A 15055-nucleotide genomic window follows, 5' to 3' on the forward strand; every position below is an offset into this window, starting at 1 on the left:
TGTACATATGTGACTGCATGACCAGTATGATTCTACAACATGTACACTCAGAAAAATGAGAAATTATATCCCATAAGTGCATTCTACTGTCATGTATAACTAATTTAAAAAAAAATTTAAAACTCTGATCTGTATTTATATCTAGAATGTATAAGAAACTCTTATAATTCAATAATAAAAATATAACCCAGTTTTAAAATGTGCAAAGTCCAATAATGAAACATGAGTGGCCAATATGCTTGACCTCATTAGCCCCTTAGGGAAAGGCAAATAAAAATGAGATACCATACTCACTAGAATAGCTATAACCAAAAAGATAACATGTATTGACAAGAAGATAAAGAAACAAAAAAATCTTTATACATCACAGTTCACATGTGCCATACAGAATGCTACAGGTATACTAGAAAGTGACAAGATATGATTTAGAAATTTAATAAACAAATTAATTATGTAATCAAGAAATCTATATTCACTAACAAGTTCAAAAGGTATACTAACTTTTTAAAAAATATTTATTTTTTAGCTGTATGTGAACCCAATATCTTTATTTTATTTTTTATGTGGGTGCTAAGGATCGAACCCGGTATCTCAAACATAGTAGACAAGCACTCTACGAGCCACAACCCCAGCCCTTAAAAGCTACACTAACTTAAAAGGACTGCTGAAAGCAGGTAGGAGTAAGATAGGTCCAATGTATTCTGAGCAAAAAGAAAAAGAGTCTCAAGTTATCTGGTATAAGAGTTACAAATGTACCCTCTGAAGCTGAATCAACACCTGATCAGTTCCATAGTTAAGAGTTTAAAAGACCTCATTTTCCAACTGTGTACAAGAATCTAGAAAACTGGTTTTGTATGTCTTAGCAACAAATCCAGAATCAATATTTTAGGGCACTAAGACAGCCACCAGTTTTCAGTCTCTTAGGATGTTTAAATTTTTCAATACTTATGCCTATGTCTTTAGTAATAATGCTTTTCTCCTTCAGAGCAGCATATTAGCAACCAATTTATTTCTTTGCAAACGTTTTTTCCATGCTGGTTTGGCATGTAGTAATACTTACGCCCTCTAGCAGCGGAACAGGAGGACTACAAGCTCCTATCAAGGTCTGCTGCAGAAATGTATCCCAATCTGACACTTTATCTCTGATGCCTAGATTTAAAAAAAAAAAAAAAAGACTGTTACTCATGTGTCAGCCAAAGAACACAAAGGAACTAAACACATGGTAATGGCTTTGAGATGTGTTTTTCATTTTAAAATCTAAGACTTCAATGCATTGTTTCTTCAGCAGCTTGAAAAGATAAGACCAAAAAAAAAAAAAAGTCCTCATAGATAGAACTTCTTTGTGATTAATTTAAGAACTTCTTTGTGATTAATTTAATAAGAACTGTGTAAAAAACAAAGAGAATAGGTGTTGTAAACAAAACAACTCAGTGATGGGTGTGGTGGCACCTGTAATCCCAGTTACACAGAAGACTGAGAGAGAAGGATGGCAAGTTCAAGACCAGTCTTGGTGACTTAGCAAGATTCTGTCTCGATATAAAAAAGTAAAAAGGGCTAGAATACAGCTCAGTACATTATCCCTGGGTTCAGTCCTCACTACTGAAAAAAAAAACAGGGAAGGAGGAGGAGGAAGGAAGGACAATGGACAAACTTCTGGTTACTCCAATTTGTCCAAAAGGTGCCTACTTTATTTTATTATGCTAATTTTCAAACATACAGAAAAAGGTATATTGAATCCTCCTGTACTCTAGTTTCAACAACCTTGACCTCATAAGATAGGCTGCTTCATCTAGAGGAGTTAGCAAACTACCACCTGTGCGCTAAATCCAGCCTGCTGTCTATTTTTGTAAAGAAAATTTTACTGAAACATAACAAATTTATTGCCAAAAGCTTAGTCCTTCTCTCAGATCCCAATCCAATAATGAGGACACAGTTTTAAGAAAAAGGAAAAAGAAGGTTTACTGCTTTGCTATCAAACGAGAAAAACAGGGAGTGCCTATCCAAAATGCTGTGATTCTGCCCATCAGCAGGAATACGGGGGTTTAAAAGAGGTGATTCAGAGAAAATGACACTAGGGAGGAGAGATCAGAAAGGAGAAGATCGTGGGAAAAAATATCAGGAAGAAAGTTAGGTTAAAAAAAAAGCCCTCCCTGATCTTTTTTTTTTTTTTTTTAATTTTGTTTATTTTTATGTGGTGTTTAGGATCCAACCCAGGACCTCACTGGTAGAGCACTCACCTTGCATGAGTGAAGCCCCGGGTTCGATCCTCAGTACCACATAAAGATAAATAAATATATTGTGTCCATCTACAACTTAAAAAAAAAAAAAAAAAAAGACCAGGGAGGAGAAGGTCAAGAAGGAGAAGGTTAAAGAAAATAAGATCCAAGAGGAGAAGATCAGGAAGGAGAAAGTTAGGGAAAAGAAGATCAGGGAGAAGGTTGGGAAAAAGAAAAAAAAAAATATGTCAAAGCAACAAGGGATACAGTCAAAATATAGAGGGAACCTCTATATAAACAAATGTCAATTTGTTTATATATTGTCCATACCTGCCCTCATACCACAAAGATGAAGCAGCTGTAACAGAGGCCATATGACCCACAAAGGCTAAAACATCTACTATCTGGCATTTTTCAGGTAATTTGCCAACTCCTGGCCTATACCTGCACTCACTTCACATCTGTCCAATCAAGAATTACTTGGAGGGTTGGGGTTTGGCTCAGCGGTAGAGCGCTTGCCTAGCACATTCGAAGCCCTGGGTTCAATCCTCAGCACCACATAAAAAAATAAAAAAAAAAAACTATTGTGTCCAACTAAAAAATAAATATCAAAAAAAGAATCACTTGGCCAATTCCAAACATTATATATTCCATCCATATATACATCAGTATATATTTCTGAAATGAAATAACTTTTTACATAAAATCATCATCCTTTTAAAAAATAAACAATTCCTCAATATCAAATATATAGTCCATGTTCAAATTTTCTCAGTTGTCTAATAAATGGTCTTTCAATTTGTTTGATCAAATTAGCATCCAAAATAAGAGCTATACACTGTAAATAGTTATCTAAATTTCTTTTAGTGTGCAGGTTATTTCCCTTTCTGCCTCCCCCGACTTTTGCAGCACATTTATTGACTCTGCCTTTGTCCTTATGTAGACTTTTTCAGAGTATGTTTTCATTGGTTACCTCCCTATAGCAACCAGTTGTTTCACTGTCCCTTATATTTTCTATTTAGAACCCAAAGCTTAATGAAATCCAGATCTGACCTTTTTTTTTGGAGGGGAGGGAATGGAAAGAATGCTTCATGAGTGGAGTTATAGGTGCCATCAAAAGGCAGCTAAGGTCTGGTTGTCCTTTTGTGACATTAGCAGATTTTATAGTTAATACTGATTCACTAGGGGGCTAAAAAATGATAATAATATTCTAATTCTATAATTCCTTCATCATTTATTAACCAAAACACTTCAAAAGTTTCTTCTTCAACTATTTATTTACCCTGAAGGTTAGTTCACAAAAAGAAGGCAGGGTAGTGCTCGATACTCTTTATTCTTTCCTGATATTTATCAGCCCTTAAAATAGTTTCCTTGGCATCCTCCAAAGGCTATCAGTTAGGGTCTTGTTTAAAAATTTTACTATGAAGTCATAAATTAAAGTATATATGATATATATTTGAAATCACTGTAGCAAACCTTAATTTTTTTTTTTAACTTTTAATAGAAGAGTAAGAGTAGATTCCTTGGAAAACTTGAAATGGAACCACCATTTGACCCAATTCCTCGGTTTATACCCAAAGGACTTAAAAACAGCATACTACTGGGACACAGCCATATCAATGTTTATAGCAGCACAATTCACAATAGTTAAACTGTGGAGCCAACCTAGATGCCCTTCAGTAGATGAATCGATAGGGAGACTTTGGTGTATATATACGCAATGGAACATTACTCAGCATTAAAAGAGAATAAAATCATGGCATTTGCAGGTAAATGGATGAAGCTGGAGAATATAATGCTAAGTGAAGCAATCTAATCCCAAAAAACCAAAGGCCGAAATGTTTTCTTCGATATGGGGCTCTAGACTCATAATGGTGATTGGACAGGGTGGGTGGGGACATGGGAGGAATGGAGGAACTTCAGATAGGGCAAAGGGGAAGAAGGAGAAGGGAGTGGGCAAGGGGATGGGAATGATGGTGAAATGAGTTAGACATCATTATCCTAAGTACATGTATAAGACACGAGTGGTGTGAAAATATTCTGTGTACAATTAGTGTCTTGAAAATTATGCTCTATATGTGTAATATAAAATGAATTGCATTCTGCTATCATGTATAACAAATTAGAATTAAAAAAAGAGTAAGAGTAAACATTGTTTTTTAAAAATAGTAGTAGGGATTAAACCCAGGGGTGCTCTACCACTGAGCTATATCACTATCCCTTTTTTAATTTTGAGACAGGGTCTTGCTAAGTTCCCAAGCCTGGTCTCAAACTTGTGATCCTACTGCCTCAGCCTCCAGAAGAGCTGGGATTGTAGACCTGCACCACTGTGCCATACTATCAATATGGATGGTCTCAATTCTGTCATTGTTAAATGTTATGAACATTATTTGCAAGTGTAATATTTCACCATGTGATCCATTTGCACATATTCTTTGTCTTTTTAAATCTATCTTGGTATATAGAACAGTTTGTATTTTCCAGCAAGCATGATGGTGCACACCTATGATCCCAGCAACTCAGGAGACTGAGGCAAGAGGATCCTAAGTTCAAGGCTAGTCTCAGCAAATTAGAGAGATCTCATCTCAAAATAACAAATAAAAAGGATGTAGGTCAGTGGTAAATGTTAGTACCAAAAAAAGAAAAAAGAAAGAAAAGTTTATATTTTCTGCTGCTTACTTTTATATTAACACATTTATATAATACTTTTAGTCTTGTTTTGGGACTATTTTCTTTTTTTCTCTCTAAACATTAACATCTCCTCTAGTAAACTTCAGCATCTCAATTCATACTCCCTGCTAAAACTTAACAGGTAACTAGTTAAATTACATGACAATACAGATAGTTAAAATTTTCAAAAGGCAATAAGTAAACTTATACCACTATTTATATGCTTTCCCCACTGTGTCCCATATTTTTATAGTGACATTCTATCTACATTGTCAGAGTTCCCTTACATACTACATTGTCTCCTTTAATTATGTAGTATATACTATACAACTATAACATATATTTAATGTGTCACTAATAGTTCTTATGCTAACATTACTTCATTCTAGAAAATTTACGAAAGGGTCCCATGAACAATGTTCCTCATGTACTTTACCTATTGCTAAGTTTTCATATGATCTTTATACCTAAAATTCAGCTTGGCTAGATTTAAAATCCTTGTTCTATTCTTTCATTGAATTTCTTATATTTGTATTTCAAGTGTTCCACTGTCTTTTGGTATAAACCACTACTGTTAATAACTCTCATGACAACTTTGTTTCCCTTCCTTTGCAAGAAACCTGGTCTTTTGCATAAACAACCAAAGAATTATTTTTTGCCTTAAACTTCAATAATTTCACTAGAACTTCCCAGACCCCCACTAATGGGGAGTAAACTCAGTGTCTAAGCACATACTACACAATGCTCTACTACTGAACTACATTTTCAGACCTATTGATTTTATTTTTGAGACAGGGTCTTACTAAATTGCTTGGACTAGCCTAGAACTTTCAATCCTCTGGGATTACAGGTATATACTCTGGTGTGTAGCCAGCCAGAACACACGTTGATACAGTGGTTCTCATTTGATTTTCCTACATACTTAATGAGCTTTATAGTATGAACTTCACATTGTCTTTTATTCCAGCAAAGTTTATTTATATTATAGTTTATTGTATTTTATTGTTTCATTCCTTCGGTTTTCTTCTTCTGTTTTATGTATATTAAATCATTATAATCAATCTAATTTTTCTTAAGTCCTTTTTTCTTGCCCCACTCATTTTTACTTAAAAATGTTTTCTTACTGTGTTATTGGAATATTTTTAACAAGTTCCTGGGTGTATAGGAATAACCTCTCCCCAAAATAAAAGATATGTTGAATTCCTTAAAAAAATGAAAGAGTTTACTTTCACCTTCTATTTTTCATCAGATATAATCTATGGTGTTGATTCATTCCTGTCTTCATTTTAACTAAGTTTTCAAGTCTAATTTTTTTTTTCTGTTTCCAGCCTAAGTTCTACTTTTTCTCTTTTTAAATCTTCCTCTCCTCTAGTCATCTCATTTCTGAATTTTTATAAATCTTATTTTGCTTTTATCATTACTACTACTACTGTTACTATTAGCTTGTTTTGAAATGTTTTTATTAAACACAGTATTCATCAATTTTACTCTACTTTCTTTTTGTCATAATAATCTTACATGATGTTCAACTAAAACCATTTCTGTTGTTCTTGGATTAAATGAGACGTACTTTCCTATAATCTTTAGATGAGATGATAGGCTAGGTAGCTTCAGGCCTCTAGAGCTTCCTCTTATTTGTTTATTTATTTTGGTACTAGATGGAACCCAGGAGCTCTCTACCACTGAGCTATGTCCCCCAGACCTTTTAACTTAATTTTTCCCCATTTTTTAAAATTCTTTTTAGTTATATACAACACCAAGATATACCCTGACATAATCACAAAAGCATGGAACACAACCAGCTCCACCCCAATTCAGTCCCCAGCACTTCCTCCATGCCCTCCCTCACCGCTTCCCTCACTCTACTCTACCAATCCTTCATCAAACTATTTACAGTTTACTTTTTAAAATTATTATTGTTAGTGTAGTATGGATATACCTGATGCCAGGACCCACTGTGCCAAATCCATGCATTCACACACAAAAGTTCTGTAAGATTTATTCCTCTGTTCTTTCTTTTTCCTGTCCCTTCTTCCTTCTCCTTAATCCCCTCTACTATACTGATCTTCCTTCTATTTTTTGATGCAATTCCCTCTCCCTTCTTTTTTCTTCTTCCCTCCCACTCCACTTTATTTTGGATTAGCTCCCACATATCACAAAAACATTTGACCTTTGACTTCTGGGGACTTTTGAGACCAATCTAACCAAATTGCCCAGGTTGGCCTCAAACATGCAATCTCCCTGCCTCTGTCTCTCAAATTGCTGGGATTAAAGGGGTGCATCACTATGCCTGGTTTTGTATTCTTTTTTACAAAGTAAAAATATATCTTACTAGAAGTCCACAATAACTCATCATCTCTAAACAACATTCTTCACTAAAAGAAAAATGCTGATTTCAGGGGTGGATTGAAAAAAAAATGGGAAAAAAACTTAAGTCAAAAAATTAAAAAACTGCAAAAAAAAGGAAAGGTACATATCAAAAGGGCACATTCTAGCTTAAAGAGGTACCTAACTTGATGCATCTAAGAAAATTTCAGCATCAAAACAAATAATAACAATAAAAGATTATAACCCATTGAATAAAATCAGAATCATGAGTCTACATTGACATACTACATATACATGTATATACATAAATGGGAGAAATGAGAAACCTCTTTCTATAGTAGAAAGTCAATTAAGAAACACAGAAGAGGGCTGGGGATGTGGCTCAAGCGGTAGTGCGCTTGCCTGGCATGTATGCGGCCTGGGTTCGATCCTCAGCATCACATATAAAACAAAGATGTTGTGTCCGCCGAAAACTAAAAAAAAATAAATATTAAAAAATTCTCTCTCTCTCAAAAAGAAAAAGAAAGAAACATAAAAGAAATTAGAAAAATACCATTTGGTAACCAGTAGAGTAATAATTGTTTCAAATAAAACTTATCAGTGAATGCTAAAAATAGTGGGTGAACAGTGATATTTTAACAATTGCAAAGCATTTATTAGATGTTAGTTAATTTAAAAGGGTAAAAGTAGGGGCTGGGGATGTGGTTCAAGCGGTAGCGCGCTCGCCTGGCATGCGTGCGGCCCGGGTTCGATCCTCAGCACCACATACAAAGAAAGATGTTGTGTCCGCCGAGAACTAAAAAATAAATATTAAAAAAAAAAAAAAGGGTAAAAGTATATGTGTGTGTGTATATACTTAAATATATAAATATACACTTTTTTTTTTTTTTTAACACACAGGGCACTTTTTTACTGAGCTTTATCCCTAGTCACTCTTTTTTTGGTTTTGAAACAGGCTCTAAGTTGCAGGTGCTGGCCTCAAATTTGTAGTCCTTCTACCTCAATTTCCTGAGTCGCTGGGATTGTAGGTGTGCACCACTGAGCCTGGCAAATAATTTTAATGGAAAACTCTTGTATATACCAACTTAATCTAAGTGATGAAAGTTCATATCAGTATTGGACAAATCAACAACATGCATCTTCCAATTAGGATACACTAAAAGGACATAATTTCTGCATTTTTCCTACCAAAAGTACACAATCTGAATCTACAGAAATATAAGACACATCCAAATTTGGAACAACTCTATACAGTAAATATCCTGTACTATACAAAAATGTCAAGACCAAGAAAGACAAAGAAAAGGTAAGAAAACTAAAGAGGTGTGACATCTAAATGCCATGTGATCCTGGACTAGATTCTTTCTTGTCCAGGAACAGAAATAGGGCATAATGACCATTCCTGGGAGCAGAACATCACGAATATTATTGGGAAAACTGGCCTGCACCTTTCAATATGTCAAAGCCATGAAAGACAAAAGTCTGAGGAATATTTCAGATATAAAAGGAAACTTATTTATGAGACATGACAACCAAATGCAACACATGATCCAGGATTTTGTTTTATTAATATATTGTTATTAGGACAATTGTTAAAAAGCTTTAAAAGGTCTGTAGATTAAATAAGGGTACTTGTATCAAAGTTACTTTCCTCATTTTGATATTTTACTGTGCTCACAAATGCCTTGTTCTTAGAGATACATTAAAGTATTTGTGGGTAAAAGGGCATTATGTCTAAAACTGATTCTCAGTTTGCTAAAAAAGCATGTGTGGGCAGGAGAGAAAGGATAAAGCAAATGTGGTAAAATGTCAACATTTGGGGAAACTTGGCAAAAAGTCTCCAAGACTTTTCTTTACTATTCTTATAACTTTTGTGTAAATCTTAAATTACGTTAAAATAAGAAGATATATATAAAGATTTTATATATATATAAAGATATATATAAAGATATATATAAAGTCTAGTGTCTTCTAAAATCTGTAGTCTCTCTTCCCTTCCCCCACTTTTGTCTCATCCTTCTTCTGACTTTATTCCTCTCTCTCCTGCTCAATCTGGACTCATCTCTCAGAAGGGCTCCTTCCTGGAATGGAACTTCAGTTGGTTCTCAGTTCCCAAATTGCTTAAGGGTAAGAGGAGAGAGGATAATAAAAATAGGAAGAGAATGGACAGTATGTCAAACTGACTCAATATACTTAAAAACAGCCAGATCTTCCAGTGCCAAACTCAACCAACCTCACAGTTTTAAAGGGTGAGAATCAAATGATGTCCTCTACGAACATCATAAAAAGTTGATGCTTTATGGAGAAAATAATTTTAAAAGAGAGGGAAATGTGTATTATTCCTTATAATTGTTTTCATTTGAACTGTTAACCTAAAAAAGTTGAGTCAACTTATCTATGTGCCTTGGAAACTGAAAATCTCAAGTCTCTGGACAATTCAAATTTTCTTACAGCAAAGTCATATCAAGTCTTGCCAGAAAGTATTACCTTCTGGGGCTTCAAGAGTCTTCTTATTCTGCTCACACCACCCAATGGGATAAAGATCAGCCTTCCTGATGTCACACCAGAAATCTGCTCTCCGGTCCTCTCCGTAGCCATCGTAGCGGAGAAGAAGCAACTGCTCACAAGCAGTAATGATGGTGGCAACCCAGTAGGTCTCAGGATTTGTTCTCACAGCCACCTCCAGTTTCATCCCAGGAGCAAATCCATTTTGCAAACGCGTATCCACCTGAACAGAAAAATGTTATTAGGCACTAGTCAAGTTATCTCAGACAAGTATTACTCTGCCCAACATTCTTTTCAATTCTGAAGCACTAAATTCAATAAAATCTTCTCTAGGGAAACCTGAGAAATTCCCATTCTAACTCAGAAGAGTGAACCAAAGAAAACAGAGAAATAGAAACAGAAGGAACTCAATATTTTCACCAAAGCAGTCTACTTTGATTACAGAAAATACTTTCAATTAAGTATATAAACTACTAAATAGAAGCAGCCTTCAACATAAGTTTTCAAGAGTAATTTCTAGATCATTCAATAGAAAACGTATGAAACCAGAAATAGGGAAAGGATAAAAATGTTGTAATGATAATAAATTAGTATAATATATACTATGTGGAGGGTGTCATACTTCCCAATGTCCCTAAAACAGACTGTTTCCACTAGTTATCCTTGATTAATAATTAATAATATTGTTTTGTATGTGTTCTAGTTCAGAAGAAAAATTACATGGTAATAAAGGTATGGGTTAGCAATTCTAATACTACTTTATGTGTATTCTTGGATTAAGTAAATAAATATGTTGTGGATAAGGAAGGCCAGGTTTCTCACTGTGGAAGGAAGAAGTTACAAATAAGGAAAAGGGAAAACTAAAGTAAACTCTGTAGTTCTGGGCTAAAATCAGAAGTATCTGAAGGAGAAAATAATGATAGATATCTAGATAGATGAATAATAGAAAAAAGTGTAGATGTATTATATGTTTGTGTTACTATATTTGTATTCCCTAACTCTGTGAATTGACAGGTAATACAAATAATGATGTCCAAAATTAACAAGCAAGCACCCAAAGCTTGATTTCTAAATGCCATCTTCCAGTAAAAAAAAGAACAAAAGCTACTTGGAGAAATGACAACAATTCTGTGGAAAGAAAATAAAGTAAAAGTCTGGAATATCTTATGATGCCATAAAGTAAAGAAATGGTCAAAAAATGATGAGGTATGTCAGAAAGGCATGGAAGACAACTAGAAGGATATCCCGGCAGCCACATTTCAAATAGGAGCAATACGATAAATTAGGAGAATAATGAATTATAAATCACTAACAATATAAATATTCATGAGTCCACAATGAAAAGAAAGAAAAAAAGAGAGGGGGAAAAGATGGAAGGAGGGAGGAACAAATATTCCTTGAAGCAGAAATCGAATCAATAAATATAGAAAAAAAAGATGAAAATAGAAAATCACCATTAGACAAACATTATAAAATAAACAATGGCAGACATTCAAGAATCACTGATGAACACTAAAATTTCCATGATGAGAAACAGTATCTGCACAAACTCAAAGTTTTTCCCTTTAAAATTCTTATTAATTGCAAAAGGGAAAACATTATAGTGAAGAAACCTGGCAGACAGCACTTTATTTAACTATTTAATCAAAGTTAACATCATCGGTCCTAAAATTTCAATATTATGTATCCTTTCTTTACATCATTCTTGACTTTATTCCTGACATTCCTGCAAAATCTGCATAAATTCAATCCAATCATGGGGGCGAAAACAAATCTAAATTGAATAATATTCCACAAAATAACTGACTTGAAACACATGTTCTTCAAAAAGTATCAAGTAAAAAAAAAAAAATTTTTTTTTAAGTATCAAGTCCACAAATGACAAATGAAGAATGATGAGGAACTGTCATACACTGAAGGAGACTATGGAGACACGACAAATAAATGTAGTGTGACAATCAAAATCACTGTAAACTGAAAGTGAAGACCTGAAAAAAATAGAGCCAGCGAAGATAAGTCCCACATTCTGTATAAATTTTTTTTCTTCTAGTCGCTATAGTGCCTTACTACTGAACGGTTACTTTTTTCCTGAATTTTAACTGTAATACCACCCACGTTTTGATGCTATCAATATGATTATTTTCTGTGTAGGATTTCTATTGCTAAACACTACTTATAAGATTCATTCTCACTATTATATGTAAGAATACTCTTTTCGTTATTGTATAATATTCCCCAACACAAATCTGCAAGAGTATATCCATTCTACTATTACTAGTACTAGGTTTGGGGGCACCTTCATAGTTTTGAGAGGCTACAAATAACAATGCCATGAACATTTCTATATGCCTCTTGGTACATACACACATTCATTTCCATAAGAGAAATTACCAAGGTGTTTTCCAAAGAAGTCATACCAATTCATTCCCATATTTTTATTCACACTATATTTTGGAGGCCTGTTCTCTGAAGGTTATTTGTACTGCAAATAACTTCTCATTTTCATGATGGTGTCTTTTGATGAACTTGAGTTCTAAATTTTAATGTATATTTTAAATTTGTGTTTTCTCTATATTTTTAAACAAATCTTGCCCCACCTCTAGAGGTCACAGAGATGATATAATACATTACTGTCTAGAAGCCTTTCATATTTAGAACTGATATCCACCTAGAATTAATATGTGGTTGGAGTTAGGTAGGACCAGGTTTTATTTATTTCAACATGTTTATATAAAAATCAATACCTTCCCCAATCACTATTTATCCCCATCTTTGTTATAAATCAAGTGTCTCTATATAAGTGGATCTGCTTCTGATTTGCTTTTCCTTAGAGCAACACTTTACTTAATCTTAATTAAGTTTGATATCTAGCATATCCAGTATACATACTTTGTTTTAATCTTCAGATATGTCTGGCTATCCCTCCTTCATACATCCTATAATATAAACATTAGAATTAGCTGGCCAATTTCTTCCAAAAAATTTTAGGGGGAATTTAATTTGTGTTGCAGTAAATCTACACACATATTGGGGGAGAAATGACATCTTTTTACAATAGCAATTATCTGATTGATTACATATAAAAAGTTATCCTTTTATATAGGGTCATTAACTTACATTAATAATGGCTTGAAATTTCCTTGGAAGTTTTTGTTAACTTATTCCTAGACATTTGATGTTCTTCAATGTTACTATATTTTAATTTAGTTCAAAATAATTCTTAATTTCTCTTGAGATTTCTCCCATGATCCATATGTTATTCAGAAGTGTGCTGTTTATTCTCTAAGTATTTGGGGATTTTTCACCTATCTTTCTGTTATTGATACCTAGTTTAATTCCACTGTGGTTCTATGGCAGAGAGTATATGATTCCTATTCCTATTTTAAATTTGTTAAAGTGTGTTTTGTAGCCCAGAATGAGATCTATCTTTTTGAATGTTTCATGTGAGCTTGACAAGAATGTGTATTCTGTGTATTCTGCTGTTACTAGATGAGGTATTGTATAGATGGCCATTGTATCCAGTTGGTTGATAATGTTGTTGAGCTTAACCATGTCCTCCTTACTGATTTTCTGCTGAAAAATCTGTCCATTTCTGACAGAAGGGTGCTGACTTCTCCACTATAATACTGGATTCATTTTGCCTCTCCCTTGTAGTTCTATGAATTTTTGCCTTTCTCTTTTTATTTTAATTTAGGTACTGGGGGTACTTTACCAATGAGCTACATCCCCAGTTCTTACCTCACATATTTTGATGCTCTGTTGTTAGGTCCATATATGTTAAGAACTGTTATGTCTTCTTACAGAACTAAGCACTTCGTCATTAAGTAATATCCTTCTATATACCTGATGACATTTGTGCTTTGAAGTCTACTCCATCTGAAATTAACGGAACTATTCCCATTTTCTTTTGCCTGATATTTGTGTGTATGTGTGTGTGTGTGTGTGTGTGTCTGTCTGTCTGTCTGTCTAACTATCTGGTACTGGGGACTGAACCCAGGGACACTTTACCACAGAGCTACTCTCCAGTCCTTTTTACTTTTCTATTCTTTATTTTAATTTTATTTTTTATTTTGGTACCAGGGATTGAACCCAAGCATACTTAGCCACTCAGCCACATCTCCAGCCCTTTTAGGTTTTTGTTTTGTTTTGTTTGTTTTTAATTTTAAGATAGGGTCTCACTAGTTGCCTACAGCCTCACTAAGTTGCTTAGGCTAGCTTTGAACCTGCAATTCTCCTGCTTCAGCCTCCTGAACCACTAGGAAGGATTATAACAGGTATGTGCCACCACGGCTGGCTTTTTATTTTGTGACAGGATCTCACTAAGTTATGCAGGCTGGTCTTGAACTTGTGATTCGCCTGCCTCAACCTCCTGAGTTGCTGGGATTACAGGTATGCACCACCATTCCCAGCCATCCAGTTTTTTTGTTTTATTTTATTTGGTACTAGGGATTGAACCCAGGGATGCTTAACCATTGAGCCACAACCCCAACCCTTTCTTGTATTTTTATTTATAGACAGGGTTGAGTTGCTTAGGGCTTCATTAAATTGCTGAGGCTGGCTTTGAATTTGTGATCGTCCTGCCTCAGCCTCCTAAACCACTGGGATTACAGGCATATGCCACCAGGCCCAGTTTACCCATTTAGTTTCAATCTGTATGTTTTTAATATTTAAAGTAGTTTTCTTGTAGACAATGTATAGTTCTGTCTTGTTTTCTGATCCACTCTGACAATCAACTGGTATATTTAGACCTCTGACATTCAAAGTGTTTATTGATAAGAATTGAATTATGTATCATAAACAGGGCTGTGGGATGTAGCTCAGTGGTAGAGAACATGTTTAGCACACACAAGGTTCTGGATTTGATCCTCAGTACATGTGCATGCATGCACACACACATAAATCTACCATATACTATATATTACAGTTTTAAATGTTACCTTATTCTTAGTTTCTACTTTTGTCTTCTACTCTTTTTCTGCCTTTGTGGTTACAAACAGGCAACTGATATGATTCCATTTGATTATTTTGTCCATTTCCCTTATTTTGTGCTGCTGGGGATTGAACTCAGAGTACTTGCCTAGCATGTGTGAAGTCCTAACACTGAGCTACATGTCTAGCCTTGGTCTTCTTTCTTAGTGTACCAGGTTTTGTTTTTGTTTTTTTAAACTTTTTTTATTGGTTTCCCAAAAATGTGCAATGTACATTTAAAGTAATCCCAATCCATTTCTGAAATAACACTATACTGTTTCATGGGTAGTATGAATACCTTATAATAACAAAATAATTCAAATTCTTCTTTCCCATTCCTTGTATCATTGTTGTCATTTCATTTCACT

The 15055-nt window shown here is 34.3% G+C and overlaps 1 protein-coding gene across 5 annotated transcripts in view; it reads right to left on the bottom strand.

The window, feature by feature from the left end:
• Nucleotides 1–15055, bottom strand: part of Sfmbt1 (Scm like with four mbt domains 1) — a 130460-nt gene that overhangs the window by 39922 nt on the left and 75483 nt on the right. For 4 of the 5 annotated variants that reach the window (XM_071618760.1, XM_027947821.2, XM_071618759.1 and 1 more), the window contains 2 exons: nt 9702–9942; nt 1061–1149 (listed from right to left, as the gene is read on the bottom strand). In XM_071618760.1, the coding sequence (XP_071474861.1) occupies nt 1061–1149; nt 9702–9942 (330 nt within the window). Of the gene's footprint in view, nt 1–1060; nt 1150–9701; nt 9943–15055 lie in introns of those variants that run through there. The other variant, XM_071618763.1, reaches the window with a different exon arrangement.

The sequence above is a fragment of the Marmota flaviventris genome, chromosome 1 (assembly GCF_047511675.1).
Source record: "Marmota flaviventris isolate mMarFla1 chromosome 1, mMarFla1.hap1, whole genome shotgun sequence".
Taxonomy (NCBI): domain Eukaryota; kingdom Metazoa; phylum Chordata; class Mammalia; order Rodentia; family Sciuridae; genus Marmota; species Marmota flaviventris.